This window comes from Streptopelia decaocto (genome assembly GCF_964273445.1).
Source record: "Streptopelia decaocto genome assembly, chromosome: 2".
In the NCBI taxonomy this organism is placed as follows: Eukaryota; Metazoa; Chordata; class Aves; order Columbiformes; family Columbidae; genus Streptopelia; species Streptopelia decaocto.
In genome coordinates this window covers 27,817,791-27,836,373 of record NC_138655.1, presented here as the reverse complement: position 1 = coordinate 27,836,373, position 18,583 = coordinate 27,817,791, and the positions used below count along the sequence as shown (strand labels likewise).

General features: G+C 36.3%; 1 protein-coding gene across 1 annotated transcript in view; it reads right to left on the bottom strand.

The window, feature by feature from the left end:
• Positions 1-18,583, bottom strand: part of MMP16 (matrix metallopeptidase 16) — a 185,789-nt gene that overhangs the window by 71,023 nt on the left and 96,183 nt on the right. The window contains exon 4 of the mRNA XM_082047058.1: positions 10,304-10,608. Coding sequence (XP_081903184.1) covers positions 10,304-10,608 — 305 coding nt within the window. The remainder of the gene's footprint in view (positions 1-10,303; positions 10,609-18,583) is intronic.

Here is an 18,583-nt window from a genome sequence, read left to right as displayed (position 1 = left end):
TATTCTCAAGTGTGGCTTTGCATCCTATACTAATACTTTCAAGGACACATTTTATGCAGCAGACACTGAATGTTTCAGATTTACCATTTTATGTAAGATCTTGGGGTGACTGGATATGGAACAGGTGGGCACATGCCCACCAAGCAAGTATATTCCATCAGCACAACTTGCAATTACTGATGGAGAAAGACTGGCTTGTTTTACAAATACTGGAAGCCTTGAAAGTATTATCTGTGTTAGCTGACTCCTGAATTAAACTGGATTTCAGGGGGAATAATGAAATGAAAAGAATCAATCGCTACTCTATTTGTCTGCAACTTGCAAAGTTCTTTTAAATATTATCCTGGCATCATCATAATTGTTAAATGTTTTATATGTTATAGGGTTTTTTTACCATCTTTTATAATATTGCTAATTCTCTCTTTTTGCACTCAAATAAATTCAGTTTAAAATATAAGTTGCGCTTCCTTAACCTTATACTGATATATAAACAAAGCTGTAACTCAACAGGCTAGGTACCTTTATCTTGGAAATAAGATATGACAGAGGTCCATAAATTTATGAATGGCATAGATAAAATGATTAGGAAATTACTTCCTCACAATATAAACACCAGTTTACCTAAAATGAATTTATCAATGGCAGATTCAAAATTCAGAAAAAGGTATTTTTTCACATCTGTTTGAACTACAGAACACATTGCCACAGGATGTTGTGGATATCAAGTGCTTACATGAGTTCAAAAAGAGATTACACCAGTTCATGAAAGGAAATCCCTGAAAGGCTATTAAACACAAAAATACGGCCTGTGGCTCAGAAATTCAATGAGCCACAGATTGCTTGAAGCTAAGAGGGAATACATTGGGATTTTGTTGCCATATGTTTGTGTTGCTCTTATTCCTTCCCTAGGTATCCGTTAATAGCCATAACTGAAGACAGAATATTTTCTAGGATAAGCTCTGATCTGAACCCACATTGGCAATTCTGTGTTTAAAAGTATATACACAAGTATAATACAATACCAATTCAAAGAAGGCATTAGTCTTTTACATATTTAACCTAGTACAGAACTAGAAAACAAGCATGTCACAACTGCAAGGTCTTACTGCTGTTTACAGATCAAAACTGATACTAATAAGATACTATTAAAATAAATATAATCAATTAAGTAAAAGCACTATGCTTTATGAAATTAAAGTCATCGTAATATTGTAATACAGAGGTTCCTTTATCTGAAATTCTTGGCTTTCTTTATACTTAACCATAGCACATGACATGAGCACAGTTTGAGACACAGAGCTCCCTTAGGAGACTTAGTTTTCACAGCTTCACGGGTTCATATTTCCAGCATCGTATATCTCCTGCACCGTGTCAACCACACTGGCAGCCAAAAGAAATTTACAACAAGTTGATCTATGCAGTTCAGAGATCAGGGTTTTCATAATTCTTTCTTGGCTGACAACACAGTGCCCACAGCAGAATCTATGCACTAACTAGAGTCCAAGTACATTACACTAGACACTGTATTTGCATCAGGTCCAAGAAGCTTTTAATTGGCAATCTACAAACAGCATGGTACAAAGTGACAGGTTTCTTTTTTTTTCTTTTTATTGCCTTCAAAACTTCAATAAGTTTTTGAATGCTGGACAGTGAACAAAAAAAATACTTGAAATTTTGAGTTTGTTTTCCTGAAAACACAGCTTCGTGTACACACAAGTTACTAACATTCCACATGAATGCAAGCACTATGCAGTAATAATCGCCTTACACTTAAATGTAACTGTACATTAAAAACATTTATTACTTCTGTAATAAACTTGCTATTATTCTTTGTATATTATTTGTATATTCTATGTACATTCTTTGATGGAAGAACTGGTTTCCCCTTATTTTCAGCATGGTACAGTAACTGCCTTGGTAAATTTGCTACAGAGGTAAAAAATAATGCATTTTACTTTGATTACTACGTCTCTTGCAGATATGAATACAAAGATAAGAGTATCAAACTGCCATTACTGATTTACTGTGTTTCTCTAAGGAGACCTTAAACTTACTTTTTTCCCAATATTTTCTACCACTGAAAGACACAGCTCCATGGTCAGATTTTAGCCAGTAATTGGTACATTAAGCATCATGTCTAATGTGCTTGAAACCTAAGCTACCAAGAAATCCTTGTTTTCCCCAAGAGCTTCTTCTAAATCTTGCTCAGTTTTAAAAAGCTGCACTTGTGTAAGTAGGTCAATCTTAAATTAATCTAGTTAAAAGTAGTGCATTCTCCATTCAAACTCATTTAGCACTCCGTTAAATAGGCTTAAATGCATTCAGTAGTTTCGCAGAAAAAATAACCACTTTGGACAAGGTTTAAACTAACTTAAATGAATGTAGCCAGACAAATGTTAAATCAATTTTGATAAACCAATATAATTTTTTAAATAGAGGCAAGAGTTTGTACCTTAAGTTAGAGACGCTTACCTTCTGACAGAGAGCAAAATTAATCACAGACCTTCCTTCCTTCCTTCCTTCCTTCCTTCCTTCCTTCCTTCCTGCCTGCCTGCCTGCCTGCCTGCCTGCCTGCCTGCCTGCCTGCCTGCCTTCCTGCCTTCCTGCCTTCCTGCCTCCCTCCCTCCCTCCCTGCTGCTATCTCCCAAAACAAAACCTCTGAGTACGGTCACTAGTTAAGGACAAGCTTTGATGGGCTGGGGTTGCCAGGGAATATCAGAATGTTACACAAACTTGATTCATGAATTGCCCCCTGGAGTTTGCCAACAGAACTAGTCAAGATACACAGATTTCTGAAGATGAGACACCTTTCTCTGAAGTCACCGCTCAGAAGACTGTTTCCAGTCTCACCATCTGTCCCACTCTCAGGTCTTACTTCAGAAATGGTGAAGGGTCTGAGATTCATTTAGCTCTTCAAACTGTCCAGTTTTAGAATACTGAGAAAATGACAAACTAAACTGAGAATAGTTCTTGTCCTTTGCAAGGCTTTATAAAGGATTCCTTGAACAAACAGAAACCAAACATGCAAATAACATTTCCCATCCAAAATACAGCAGCTAGTGATTCTGTAATAGGGTACATGTATCCAGTTCATCACTTCAGAAGCAGCTCTCCGTATAGACTGCATTTAGCAGCTCTTTGAACGTTACCTCCTCATAACTTCAAGTCACAGAAATGAGACAATTAAATTAAACCTAGTCAGCACTGTATATAACATATGTTTTGTCTTCTTTCTAATTTGTATTTCCTGAAGTACACATAGGAAAACTGTCCTACTGATTTTTCATAATCATAGAATCATAGAATGTTAGGGATTGGAAGGGACCTCGAAAGATCACCTAGTCCAATTCCCCCGGCTGGAGCAGGAATGCCTAGGTGAGGTCACATAGGAACATGTCCAGGCAGGTTTTGAATCTCTCTAGCAAAGGAGACTCCACAACCTCCCTGGGCAGCCTGTTCCAGTGCTCTGTCACCCTCACTGAGAAGTTTTTTCTCAAATTTAAGTGGAACCTCCTGTGTTCCAGCTTGTACCCATTACCCCTTGTCCTATCATTGTTTGCCACCGAGAAGAGCCTGGCTCCATCCCCATGGCACTCACCCTTTGTATATTTATAAACATTAATAAGGTCACCCCTCAGTCTCCTCCAAACTAAAGAGACCCAGCTCCCTCAGTCTTTCCTCATAAGGGAGGTGCTCCACTCCCTTAATCATCACGGTTGCCCTATGCTGGACTCTCTCCAGCAGTTCCCTGTCCTTCTTGAACTGAGGGGCCCAAAACTGGACACAATATTCCAGGTGTGGTCTCACCAGGGCAGAGTAGAGGGGAAGGAGAACCTCTCTCGACCTACTAACCACCCTCCTTCTAATACACACCAGGATGCCATTGGCCCTCTTGGCCACAAGGGCACAGTGCTGGCTCATGGTCATCCTGCTATCCACCAGGATCCCCAGGTCCCTCTCCCCTACACTGCTCTCTAATGGATCATTCCCCAACTTATACTAGAACCTGGGGTTGTTCCTGCCCAGATGCAATACTCTACATTTGCCCTTGTTATATTTCATTAAATTTTTCCCCACCCAGCTCTCTAGCCTGTCCAGGTCTCGCTGGATGGCAGCACAGCCTTCTGGCGTGTCAGCCACTCCACCCAGCTTGGTGTCATCAGCAAACTTGCTGATAGTACACTCTAGTCCCTCATCCAAGTCATTGATGAATATATTGAACAGTACTGGCCCCAGCACCGACCCTTGAGGCACTCCACTAGATACAGGCCTCCAACTGGACTCTGCCCCATTGACCACGACTCTCTGACTTCTTTCCTTCAGCCAGTTTGCAGTCCACCTCACTACCCGATCATCCAGACCACACTTCCTCAGTTTTTCTATGAGAATGCTGTGGGAGACTGTGTCAAATGCTTTACTGAAGTCAAGGTAGACCACATCCACCACCCTGCCACCATCTATCCACCTCGTTATATCTTCATAAAAGGCTATGAGGTTGGTCAAGCACGACCTCCCCTTGGTGAAGCCATGTTGACAGCCCCTAATGACCCTCTTATCCTTGATATGCCTTGAGATGGCACCAAGGATAAGTTGTTCCATTACTTTCCCAGGCATGGAGGTGAGGCTGACCGGTCTATAATTACCCGGGTCTTCCTTCTTGCCCTTTCTGAAGACTGGAGTGACATTAGCTTTCCTCCAGTCCTCAGGCACCTCTCCCATCTCCCAAGATTTGGCAAAGATGACGGAGAGTGGTCCAGCAATGACATCAACCAGCTTCCTCAGCACCCGTGGGTGCATCCCATCTGGGCCCATGGATTTGTGGATGTTCAGATTGCCTAATTGTTCCTTAACCTCATCAACCAAGGCAAATTCTTGCACTGTCCTGACTTCCTCTGGGGCCTCAGGGGTACGGGGCTCCTCAGCACAGCCTCCGGCAAAGTAGACAGAAACAAAGAAGTCATTCAGTAACTTTGCCTTCTCTGTATCTTCTGTCACCAGGGCACTCACCTCATTCATCAGTGGGCCTACATTGCCTCTGGTGTTAGTTTAATCTGTCACATATTTGAAAAAGCTCTTTCTGTTGTCCTTGAGCCCTCGTGCCAGCTTTAATTCTAACGAGGCCTTAGCTTTCCTAGTTGCCTCCCTACATCCCCTGACAACAGCTTTATATTCTTCCCAAGTGGCCAGCCCCTCCTTCCATGAGCTGTAAACTCTTCTCTTCCACCTGAGCTTACCCAGCAGTTCCCTGTTTAGCCACGCACGTCTCCTGGCTCCCTTCCTTGATTTCCTACGTGTCGGAATGCTCTGATCTTGTGCCCGGTAGAAACAGTCTCTGAACACTAACCAACTATCTTGGGCCCCTTTACCTTCAAGCAGCCTTGCCCATGGGATTTCCCCCAGCAATTGCCTGAAAAGGCCAAAGTTTGTCCAGGGTTGCAATTCTGCTCGTTACTCTGTTCCTGCCGCACAAGATCCTGAACTCCACCATCTCATGGTCGCTGCAACCAAGGCAGCCCTCAACCTTTACCGCTTCAACCAGACCCTCCTTGTTAGTGAGGATGAGGTCCAGCAGTGCACCTCTCCTGGTCGGCTCCTCCACCATTTGCATAAGAATGTTATCTTCAATGCACTGGAGGAACCTCCTGGACTGTGGCTGGCTGGCTGAGCAGGCCTTCCAGCAGACATCAGGGAAGTTAAAATCCCCCACCACAACCAGGGCCTGTGATTATGAAGTCAGAGTTGCAAGGTAGGTCCTATTCCTAATTGTGTCAATGTAGAAATACACCTTCAATTTTTTCCAGTAGCAAACATCTATGCTGAGAAGATATTATTATATAGAATCATAGAATCATTTTGATTGGAAAAGACTAGAAAATTTACCACAGAGACAGTCCCTGGTAGTGACTTTGAATTTCATTGCAGTGATCTGAAATATTGCAATTGATAAAAAATACTTTGAAAAATATTCTTGTTGATAATTTTGACAAGATCTCAAAAATATTGCCACTATTAGCAAGAAGTAATTGTCCTTTTCAGAATTTAGATACATCATTCATTGTCAATATTTTTTTCACTCAAAAAATGATATATATATAACCTAAATGGATTGGAGTCATGTGAATAATGAAGTCTCTCCCTAGCCTCAAGACTAGTATATTAAGATTTCTCCCTTTTCATTTTTTCTCTGCTTCTTTTTGTTTCCAGCACTTACGTTCAGAAGAAAATAAGGATTTAAAGTTTCTCTTAATAAGTGCTGATTTTTCAGATAGCTATTTATGTAACTTGACTTTCATCTCCTGCTTATTCTTTCCTCCTTTCTTTTCATCTTAAAGTGTACATATTGTGAAATATTTTCCTGTGATATTGCTACCCTTTCTGATTTATTATTCTTGAACACTGTTCCCTTCAATGTTTGTTTCCTCCATCATCATCTTCTACCATAGTTGCCAAATATTAACAGAATAATCTAAGTTTTAACTGAGACTGCCTAGGAGAAGGAGGTACTTCATAAGATGCATTAAGAACTGTCCTGTCCCAAATAATTTACAAACCTGAGGCTCTTATCTCACACCAAAGCCTGGATAGGCAAACCATAAAGGAAATGGGGTGTACTATAGGTCAAAAGGCCTACTCCCAGAGAACAGCTTGACTAAATGTTCTAAAAGAACAAATGGAACATGAAAGCTGACTGGAGGAAGGCTACAGTCTAATGAATACAAACACTCGGTCCTCTAGTATATCCTTCCCTAGCAACAGAAATTCTGCCCTTGTTTCCATTGCTCCCCCTGTAATGGAATGTCCTTCTGTCCTTCTTTCTGGCCCATACTTCTGGCCTCACTTGCACCATTATGGAATGGAATTCAGAGAAAAGATCTCTACTGCTCAGCTGGAGTTAAGATACCACCAGTACTCTGCTTAAAGGGTACTATGAAAGCAAAGAAATACATCATTTCAGAGAGCCTGCAAGTGTTAAACTGTATAACAGGAGGTTTTTTTTCCTGAGCGATGGGCCCATTAGTCTTTACTCCTACAAAGGTCTTATTCGTTCTTCAGAAAGCAGGAGGAGTCAAAGCACAGATCTCTTCCCCAGAACACAATCGATAAGATAGGTCTGTGATCCCCCAAAGCATACCACTGAGGTGAGAACAAAGGAAAGCAGCACTGCACTGTGGAGATTATATATTTCTATTGGAACTGTTGTTTGAGTCCAGAACATCATTAAAACTGAGCAAAACACAAGAAAATCAAGTAAACATTATAAAGAAAAAAAGACAAAAAAAAAAAGGAAACCCAAACTTAAAATATGAAGACACTGCAATTAACTAGTCAGGATAAGTTACTTTAAGAAGTAACTATACTCAGAATTATAACTTTGTATATGATTACTTATTTGACATGAAACTTATTTTTTAAAAGGACAACAGTTTATGAAAACATTTCAAGAAGTTTCCTGTCTTTTCTGACACAGACAATGTGCAAATTATTTTCCTTAAAAGAACAGTATAAGCTGCAGAATGAGGCTAGTACTTTTCAAGAGGATCTTATATTTGCATTTTTGCTGCTAAATAACCAAGTTGGTCTGTGTTTTCAAATCACTCTGGAGTAACAGAATAGGATTCAGAGAAAATCAGCCCTTTGGGGTGAGAGTTAATTTAAAAATGCAAATAAAAATAAATCACCAAATCTTTTTCCTCTTCTGTTGGATTTCTAATAACACCACATGAAGATGACTATTGGACTATTGGAGCAACGAACCTTAAAACAAATGGCACTCACCTGGGAAAAATGACTCATAGCTGAGATCATAAATATATTTTTCAACCTTCTGCTTTTCAGTGCTCTAGAGAGCCTAAGAGAACTGTAAGTCTTTTCTTCCTGTCAATCCTAAATGGCATGCTTGTCTTCTTTTTCCATTCAGAATTTTTTTCCAGTCACACAAAAAAATCCGGGCATTCCTTCAGGATTCCTAGACATAACCTAATGCAGTAAGACCATCAGCAGAACTTGGCCTCCCTGATAACTGGAAGTCATCAATCAGACAAATAGGCATTCTGTGTATACAGATCAACTGCACATATTATACTTCGTGATTTCTGGAGTTAAAATGACTTAAGGCTTTTCTCTGGACAATACTTAAGATCCATGGTTCATACCATTTCAAAAATTAATCTTGGAGTTGTAAAATTCTTCAGAAAATTTGCCTTGGTAAGATATTTATTTTAATTGTCATGCACTTTGTACAATTTTTCCAGTCATAAAATATCCTGGGTTTTCTACCTTGACAATTCCATTCTAAGAGGAATATGTCTCTCCCAAAAAAAATGTATGTGAGCACACCAAATTAAATAAGTTACTAAATTTGCAAAATAAATTTTCAGTGATACCTATTAAGCCTTCATTATATAGATAGCAAAAGTTTTTTCTATTATAAAAGTTCTATGCTATAACATACATAAAAATGTAGTTTTTATTTTCATTTACTTTACATTTTACTTTCACTTGATTTTTTTTCCTTCAAAATGTCTTAAAATTAATTAATACATTAAATAGCTTTTGAAAACTACTCTACAAAACTCAACCAAAAAAAAAGGTATATAAAGACGCGTGTGCCCTTTCGCACTCTGAAATTTTTAAAGTTACAGGAGAAAGCCAAGAGTTCTAACAGTTCTAGAAGTTAGAAGTTCTAACAGTCTAACAGACTAGAGGCATCCATATGTGGAACTGCTCTAAAAGAGTTATCACATTTTAAATTGACACCTTGACTTCAACATACACATGCCTGTAGATTTTCCTGAGTGCTTGAAGTAATAGCTCCAAAACCACCAAACATTATGTGCTGTGTTGATCTCCCACTGAGGCCCATAAAAACACCTGAATTTAGCCTCACAACACTGTGGCTGACTAAGTACCTGAACTGCACAAACAGAAGATGCCAGTTACTGTTTCTTTGATGTAAACTTGTGAAGAGGGCAAAAATGAGCAGTGCAATACCACAGGTTTTGCTCCAGTAAGAATCTAGAACTTGGTCCACAAGAAATAAGCTGCTTGAACCCGTTCTGCTCCTAAGGGTTTTCACAGTGTAGTACACTGCTCTTGTTTCACTGACCCTGGTATAGCAGAGGTATTGCACTATTAGAATAGCCACAATACCATACTAATACTCCTGAAATACTAACTTATAGCTTTGTTGCAAACTCCGGGCTACCAATACCACTGCACAGAAAGTTCTGAATTTTACTTGGAAAATCTCAGGTGAGAAAGGGAAAGGAATTAGATAAAGCCTCTCGTTCACAAATTCAGTGTAACATTGAAATACAACAGTTCTGCACTTCTTATTTGACATCTTTATCATCTCTTGTATGCCAGAAACATTGTCTTTGTGCATCTGTGCATTATTGTTTGCTGAAGAGACTCGCTTAGAGAGATCTACTAGGACAACTCAGGCTGCTTGAAGCCAAAACCTGTCAAAGCATCAAAGCATCCAACACAGAATATGTCTATACAAAAACTCTTCTTTGATACTGTTTTGCAGACATGCAAAGGTTATCTTTAAATTAGATTTCCTATATAATGGCAGTAATTTAGTCACATGAACTTGGATCTTTGCAAGGGCCAGATTATAGTTCTGTGAAGAGTACCTTTAAAGAGTATTTTTAATCTTGATCTGGTAAATGTCAACTGTACTATGCAGTCACTTATTTGACTACAGGGAATGTACAACTTCAGTAAATTGGAATTATTGTTGGAATTAACAATTCCACAAGACATGCAAAGGTCATTGGTAAACACTAACTATGTTCTTGGAATGGCATCTTTAAGAGTTGACTTTAAATGCTTCCACTGCATTGCCATAAAGAAAGACTGGAAAACACTAGGTTTTATGTACGTTAGTATCCATTGTATTGGCAGGTAGTCTCAGTTGTTCTTAACCTGTCTTATATCACTGCTAAATAACATTCCACTTCTTCCCTAAACCTAAATAAATTGATACGGCAAACCTTTTCAAAATCACAGTAGTTCATATAAACATTCAACAGTACAATGTTTGAATGAACACAAATGTTCCTAACAAGAATTCAATAATTTTCAAGATAAACACATTTTCACACTGTAACTTACACTGAGGTAGAAACTTTTCTGCCTCAGATTCTAATAGACCAATCAGCTGAAGATATTTCTAAAGTAATGTGAATTTAGGAAAGGAAACGATGTGACTCTAGGGACAGAGAAGCATGGAAATAGTTCCGTTAGCTGAAAATGAATGCCATTTATTTATTTGGTTTAAATTGAAATCTTCTCTTACCATCATGATTGGGATTTCCCAAAGTCCATGGCTCATCTGAGTCAAAATGAGTGTCTCCCCCAATTCCTGGCCCAGGAAAATATGCATGAGCCAAAAATCCTCCCTCCCCATCAAAGGGAGAACTGTCTCCATGAAAACCTGATGCAAAAATGATTGTAATATCCACGTCCCTCTTGCCATTTTCTAATTCAATATAAGGAACTTCTTCAAATGTTAGAGGAGTTACATTCTGCCACACATCGAAGGCACGGCGAATGGCTTTACGAGTTTCAGCATCACCTACTTTTGGAGTGACGTTCTTTATGCTGAAAGAAACAGAAAAACATTAAATAGATTAAATTTGAAAGACTGGTAAGTGACACTGCTTACATCCATTTTCCCCAAATTATTAAAAACACTGTGCTTTTAATAAGATGTGCTATTCTGGCATTATGTCCTTTATGAAGAATATTTTTAAACAAGCCGGTGCAAAATTATTGTGTCAATCTGTGACAATCCTTTTATGCTAGAACTCATTATACGTTAGCTAGGTTACTCTCAGAAGTGCAAAAAACTTATTTTTAGAAGATTAAAAATATTTAAAAATGAAAAATTCTTAACAGTGGGATAACTAGATTAATCAACCACTGGCTGTTTACCTCCTGGACCACAATTAGAATCCATTGCAGCTAAAGAATGGCATGTCATCTCTGATCAAAAGAAAAACATTTCATGTTAAATGAAATTTTAACTTCTCAGTGAGTCCATTAGCAATATCAAAGCCCCATACTGTGACCACCAACCAGTATTCACAAAACCTTAAAAACAGTTATTGTTGCACTTACATCTGGATAGATAATTCCTTATCAGAACCAAAGCCTTTTTATGTCAATACAGGCTAAGATGTCCTTTTATGATCTGATTGCTTCTATAAATCTTGCATAAAACTATAGAATTCATCAGAGAATAGTTTTATAGATGACAATTATGTGCTATTTCAGAACTATATATTTAAATAGAAATTTCAGTCTCCACTGCTTCTTCAAATGACACACATAAGAGAAAGGTAAAAAACCATCAGAATTATAGCTGAGTTCAGAATCACAGTTACTAGAAAATTATAATGGAAACATCTTTAAAAATATTTTTATTATTGAATTCAATAAAAGAATGGCAATAATCAATTTCAGACCTATTCAATTTCCTCCATCATTTTTACTTGATTCATATGGCCAGCAAAAACTCTGTTAGGTTTGTGTCTGTTCTGAAACTGCTGCAATCAGATGCTCTTTGTTCATTTGACATATGCTTGACTGAACATCCAGCACAAAGCTCAGAAATTGCATAGTTCTAGAGTATACATAAAATTTATGTAAGTTCACACAGCATGGCATGTTAATGGAGAACAAGAACATTTTCATGAATAAACTTGGAATGATTCATTTGTTTGGTACATTAAATCTGCTTGATTATATGGTATTGTAAGTTTATATAAAAGGAAATAAATCCTTCAGGTCTAATTTTATAGATTTGACTTCACATGTATACTATTTTGTTCATAGGTTCATGTAGAAACCACAAAGTTACTTATTTTGACTTCCTTCAAAAATATTCTTGTACTGAGTCCAATAATGCTGGTCTAACCAAAGCATTGTTTCTTTTTCAGCTAGTATGTATGTTCCAACGAGATATGAAGAGAGATCAGAAAATAGTATACTGTAGAGAATCCACTGCTTCCTTTGATCTTTTGTTCCAAAGGTGATTTATCAGTCATTACATACTTGTGTTTATTCTCTTATTTATCTGGCTCATAACACTGGTTCTTGTTCTGCCTTTCTCTTTCAAATACATAAGCCTTAAGAACATTTTTCCCCCTAAAAAAAAGACATTTAAAATACATTTCTGCACTGCAAAGTCAATACCTTTTTTCTGTCTCTTTGAAATTAAAAGTTTGAACTCTTTAAATTTCTTATTATAAGACATTTTCTCCAGTCTATTAAATATTTTCTGTGATTTTTAGTGAACTCACTCCAATTTTGCAATGTTATTTTAAAACTGACTCTATCAGAACTACGAAGTACTGCTGTACTGATCTCCCTGTCAGAGAGAAAGTCTTCTGCTATGTAGGCATGGCCTTACCTTATGTGATGCAAATGTCATGTGGTTCAAATTGCTTTGTATGATACCCTTTCTTCATAGTTATTTACTCATAAGTAATTTTATGATCAATGTTGTGCTGATTTTCAGGTGATTAAAAAATATTGGATGCACTGGACAAACTATCAGTCCCTGCAGAACCCTATTCTGAAAGCTCCATCTTTGTGAATTATTTTTTTGAGATGTTTTAGTTAGCAAGTTCATGAACTACCCATCCTGTGTCCCTTGAGAATGGACAGTATTTTACAACCAGTCTATCATCTGGCACTAAATCAAAACACATCACAAAGGCATGCTTACACTGTCACTACCAAAAACTTGACAATAGTTAACCTGTTGCTATGCTAATACCACTCACAATGTTGATGAATTTTCTCTTAGGCAGTGCAGTGTCCTCTCTAAAGCACATAAATTGTCTCAAGCATAGTTCATTGAAGGATTAGAGCCTCTGTTATTTGCTAAGTATAATGAATACAGCAAATGAATCCACAAGCCTCCACAGAAAACAGAATATGTCTAGTAAACCTGTTATTTTGATGTAGGGAAAGTTCATCTGAATGACACCTTTTTTTTTTTTTTTTTTTTAATTGTTTTGTATTTAGGAATCTTAGTAATGGGTCATATTCACACTTTGCGGTTACATAAACAGAGAAAAAGGATGGTCTTACACTGCCATGTGGGATATGAGGAAATGGATATAAACAGAGTGAAATTTTGTATGGTGGTAAATTGATTAATTACTTGATCTAGAAGTGCTTGACTCAAGTTTTAAGCTTTATCGCTTTACATTTTCTTGCTTTTTCAGTGTACAGAAGTAAGTTTTAGTCACTGATTACAAATGAAAAATTGAGCCAGTTTCACACACATTAACTCGGGGTGATTACTTATGATAGAAACTCTTTTCCAGGGGATTCAGCTATTGAATTACTTTTGAAATAGCATCCTACATCTCAAGATTCATTGTCAAGATGAAAGATTTTTCAAAGCATACATTCTGTATTAAAACAAGACAGATTTCTGGCTTCCAAAACAATCTTCTGGAGAGGGCAAGATTAAACTGAAAAAAAAAGTATCTGCTAAAATAAATTTAGTCAGTAGCTATTCGAATAGAAGAGTATTTCCAGAAAATGATTGTCTGTTTTAACATGTTTAACGCAAGCCATTCTAAAAAGGTCAGTTCCAGTATTATGTGTGACATAAATGTTGAAGTTGTCTAGCTTGGAACTTTGCTTAGAATAATTCACCAATGTAGACATGAAATACAAGTTATTTTACATTTCTTTCACATTTCTTTCATGGTGTAGATCATATAATCTCAAAAGAGAAAGTACAGTGAGAAGATCAATACATAGAGACAATGTATCAACTACCAGAGATTCTAGGAGTCATCTCTTAAAAGTCTTTGTTTTAGACATATCACTGCAATAGTAAATAATATCTTATATGAGCCATTTTCTTATTACACTTGGCTCTGCATCTTAAAGCCAGCAGTTACCTGAAACATCAGTAACTGTCACCAGTGAAAAAAGAGGAAGTGGGTATTTTACACTCAACATGTCCAGATAACGGAGCCCAAATAACAATAAGTGGATGACATGCCAGCTCAGAACCACTCCTATTGCAAGGGGGCAGCACAGCAAGACAAAAGCCATTACAATAAGAAAACAATATTTCCTAAGTACTACTTTCCTAACTGCAAATCTTTCACGGAAAACATTTCACAGAAAAGATGTTTAGCAGAGAGAAAGATCCAGTGCTGACCTTGACCAGATCACCAGTGCAAGCTATTAAAGAGGCTGAAGAACATACAATTCCTTCCAAAGGGAAAGTGTTTCAGTAAGAAAAAGGTGATCTATAAGAAGAAGCATTTACTTCAATGTCATTTTTTTACAATTTAGTAAACTGAGTGTTCATAGAATGGTTTGGGTTGGAAGGGACATATAAAGGTCAGCTAGTTTAATTCCTCACAGTGGGCCAGGACACCTTCAACTAGATTAGGTTGCTCAGAGCCTCATCCACCATGGCCTTTATATTTTGTACAATTTTGGATAGCTGTTATTCTTAGACAACCACAGCCATGTCTCCACTGAATACAGCATTTTTTGGTTATTACTGCTGTTTGATGCAAACATGGTTTTCAACCTGTTAGTTGTTTTTGGCATTATATTTTTTAAATTCATGTATTGCACAGGAAGAATAAGATTTAATATGTTACGCACTTTTCACACTGATTTATTATATCTACAGATGCCTGAAGAGTCTTGTTTTGAGGACTGTTATTATGAAATCCTGAGTCCTATTGATTTTAGGAAAGCTTTGGGTTTTCCTTCCCCTCCCCGCTCCAAGCTGGACCCAAGAGGGAGTTCAGGAAAGGCTACACAAAGCTCAAAAAGCATAAAGCTTATTATTACTGCTTACCTTAGCAGTAATGACCTCTACAAGAGTTGTGGTAACTCAGTGACAGACTTCTTCATGGCCTGTAGACTTTGATACTTCTCCACTGTGTATAATAAATACTGGTTTTAAATTGTTCTATACTCATTTGTGCATTAAATCCAGAGCATAATATTAACAATAATTTACTACCCTGTTGTGCTGGATAGACTGGATATTAATGAGTGCTTTAAGAATTATAAGGTAATTATAATGATGCAAGATGATCTTATTTAGGTTTTTTTCACTGTTTTGTTTGTTGGTGGTTTGTTTTTGGTTGTTTTTTTTTTTTTTAGAATGTATATCTATCAATTAAATATGAGGCAAATATTTCTACAACGCCATTTCTCTCAAGCATTCCAGGATTTTCTTGGAGCAAAGTCACAAATTGGAAACCCCATTCTAAAGAAAGAAAGGACATTGAAGAGAAAAGAACAGGAAATTCAAATGAGTAGGTAAAAAGATAAAGTCAGTAATCTGTTTGAAGTAAGTCAATTACAGATCTGTATTTGATATTAAAAAGTTGAGATCAAATGAATTGCAACATATCTTAAATTTGAATACCTTGTTGAAACTACCTTCTAATTGCCATTGCTTTCAATCAAACCTAAACTGAACAAAAGCTCTTACTTTTTTTTTTTTTTTTTTTTTTTAATGCCACTGTTACTTTTACTGAAATTAATAAATTACTTCTGGTCAAAGGTATATTTCATTTTGTGCCATAATTTCTCTAGAGATACTTTCTATCAAGTTGCTTCATTAATCTCTCACTCATGTAGGTTTTCTTAGCTTCAACTTCTTTGCAGTCTCACTTTGCTAACTCTTTGTAGCTATAACCTAAGAACGTTTCTCACGTAAAATATGATCTTGGTTCATATAACTCCTGTTCCAGCTGATTAAACCCGTCAGACATAATGCTTTTGATTTTCTTGTTCTGTGACCACATTAAAAGCTAGCCTACTGCTGTGATGTTGTAAAGAATCTATAATTCTCTTGCCTTTTCAGTTTTGTAGGTAATATTCTTCTTCCCATAATTCATTAAAATCATCAGAAAAGTGACAAAGATGAGATTTCCAAGATACAAAAGCAAGATTAGTGAAATACTTGACAGATAAATATTTTGATGGGAAAGATATTCTAAGTAATCCCATGTCATAATTTACTACTAATCAATTTTAAATGAATAAAATGCAACATAAGCATTTACAATTATAGCTTACTGATATACAAATATTTAACTACTGCAGGATTGCTGAAATAGGTATTAATGAAATAAGAACTGATAATCTGTGATATACAAATTTTATATGAAAAAGACTGACACTAAAAATACATATAGCAAAGAGTATTTTCTTGTTATTTACATTGTGGAAAAGCATAGCTAATTGGCTTAATAGATTGTTACATAGGAATCCTCTCTCATAAATTTCAGAATCACCACAGTGTAATTTAATCTCCATTTATTAGGTATATTTTACATATCCTCCCCACTCCAGTTCAAACGTTAGAAATGCTAAGGTACATAACACTGCTAACATAGTTTGTTAAGAAAAGGGAAAGCATTACCTTTATTAAATTGTTTTTTAGGAATGTACTGAGCTTTAACAGAGGGGTAAATATGCTTAAATCAACTGAAGTACGATATTTTGTTCAGATTCCTAAACATTGCCTGTAATGATACTAGTGGATATCAGGTAGATAGATACTGAAAACTTTCCTGTGTATCATCAGGTTGACTAGAATTGCATTTTTTATGGCATTTCTGATTGAAAGCTGGTAGACTATGCAGTTATAATGACAAAATGATCTTTAATAGAGCCTTAATTAGCATCTAATTCTGCATCTGTGCTTACTAGAAAAAGGTAATGCTTGGTGTCAGGAATCATAGCATCCCTGTCCCATTAGTACTGAAGGGATGAAGCCCTATGGCCACTCAGAATGCTTTCCACATCTGGACGAATCACTTCTCAATACAAATCTGCATGTATTTTCTATACTACCATATGCTTTGTGATACAGAGGAGCTGAGAACTTCAAAATTTGTTACCGATTTGCTACTGACTTAAAAGGGCAGGGTAGGATTAAAGAGCATATAGTTAGGTATTTCTAATGCCTTTAGGTGATTTAGGCCTCATATGTACATAGGCCAAAAAAAAATCAAAGTGCAGTCCAATTCTGAAAATGCTTCTGGCATGTTTCAAAATATATTTGTCACATACAACTGAATTAAAGCATAGAATATGGCTTGTATATTGAAGACCAGTTTTCAGACATTCTAGTAATTCACAATTTGTTACAGTTAGGACGTTCTTTGCATTTCTGGAAAAAAACAGATAATCACTATTTCCCCTTATTTCTGCTTTTCATTTTTAATGGAAAGGCAATATGCTTGTTTCTTGATGCTGAAATAGTATAGCCGTATATTCAAAAAATAATGTAGGGTGAGCATCATCATAATGCAAAGCTTGTGTTCTTTCAATTCCAAAAGAACTGGCCTTTTTTCATTCATGAGAAGACTAAAGTCAAGAAAATTAAGCATATACTGACTTTGTGAAAAGTACGATTAATAAGGTGTGCACTTCCTTGCTTTAGGAAATATTTTCTAAACAGTCCTCTGTAATAGTACACTTAAAATATTATTTCATTAAAAAAATCTCATTGCTTCTTTGAATCAACAGTATTTTCTAAGTTTTTTCTTAATTCAGGATTCTTCCTTTCATTGTGGCTTTAAACGCCCAAGAAAAATTCTCTTTCCAAATTCCACACAATACAAATAATTCAGATCATAGAAAGAACATAGTTTATTGTTAACAAGCCAAATAGGACTTGTCATTGCATACTGAAGCTCCCAGCTTGCATTAATTAATTTAACTGAGCAGCATAAAGTTAGACATGTCCAAATCTTTTATCTTCTGTTGGTTTTTGGAGAGCTGAAATCCAGGATGTCTCCAACTTGTTGAGAAAGGAAAAAAAACATTAATCTAGGGTTTGACCCAATGTCCACTGAAAAAGGAAAAAATTAAACTATTCTATTTGGTCTGGGATGAAGCTATTGACCATCTACAGTTACCTCCAATAAATAAATATTACATATTGCTGAGCAATCAAATTGTGATTTTTTTTTTCTTCCTCAAGACAGCAAGATAAAGCAGAATGGCTTTCAAATTATTATTTTAAATTGTTATGAGTTCTAAGTAATAGTTGTAATTCAAGGCAAAGCTTGGGTTTTTGGACAGTGTTCTCCAACTTTATTTGAAAAGTTGTTCTGCAGACTGAATAATCGGAACAACTGACTGCTGAAGTTAAAATTATGAATGGTATGCCCAGAATTCTGATGAGGAGGACTTTATAATCAATAATTCCCCATCTAAAAAGGACATGTAAATATTCATGGTCTATTTTGACAAAGCTGTTTGTTTTATTGATTTACATTGTTGTTTCTTCTTTAAAGTATCGGATTATCTACTTCCCTAGCAAAAGAGAAGGTGATTGTTTTATGATATTCATAAATGTCTTCATAAACTTCTTGTATTAAAAAAAAAAATAATCCTTCATAGGTTTCATAGATTTCTTCTCTGGTTCTATATAATGTTCCGAGATTGTTGTGTAACTTGATAGGCTCTAAAACACTAAGGAAGAAATCAAGACCATATCATTAAGATCTTTGTAGTTTGTTTTGTAATGGAGATGTAATTTTCATATACTCTAGAT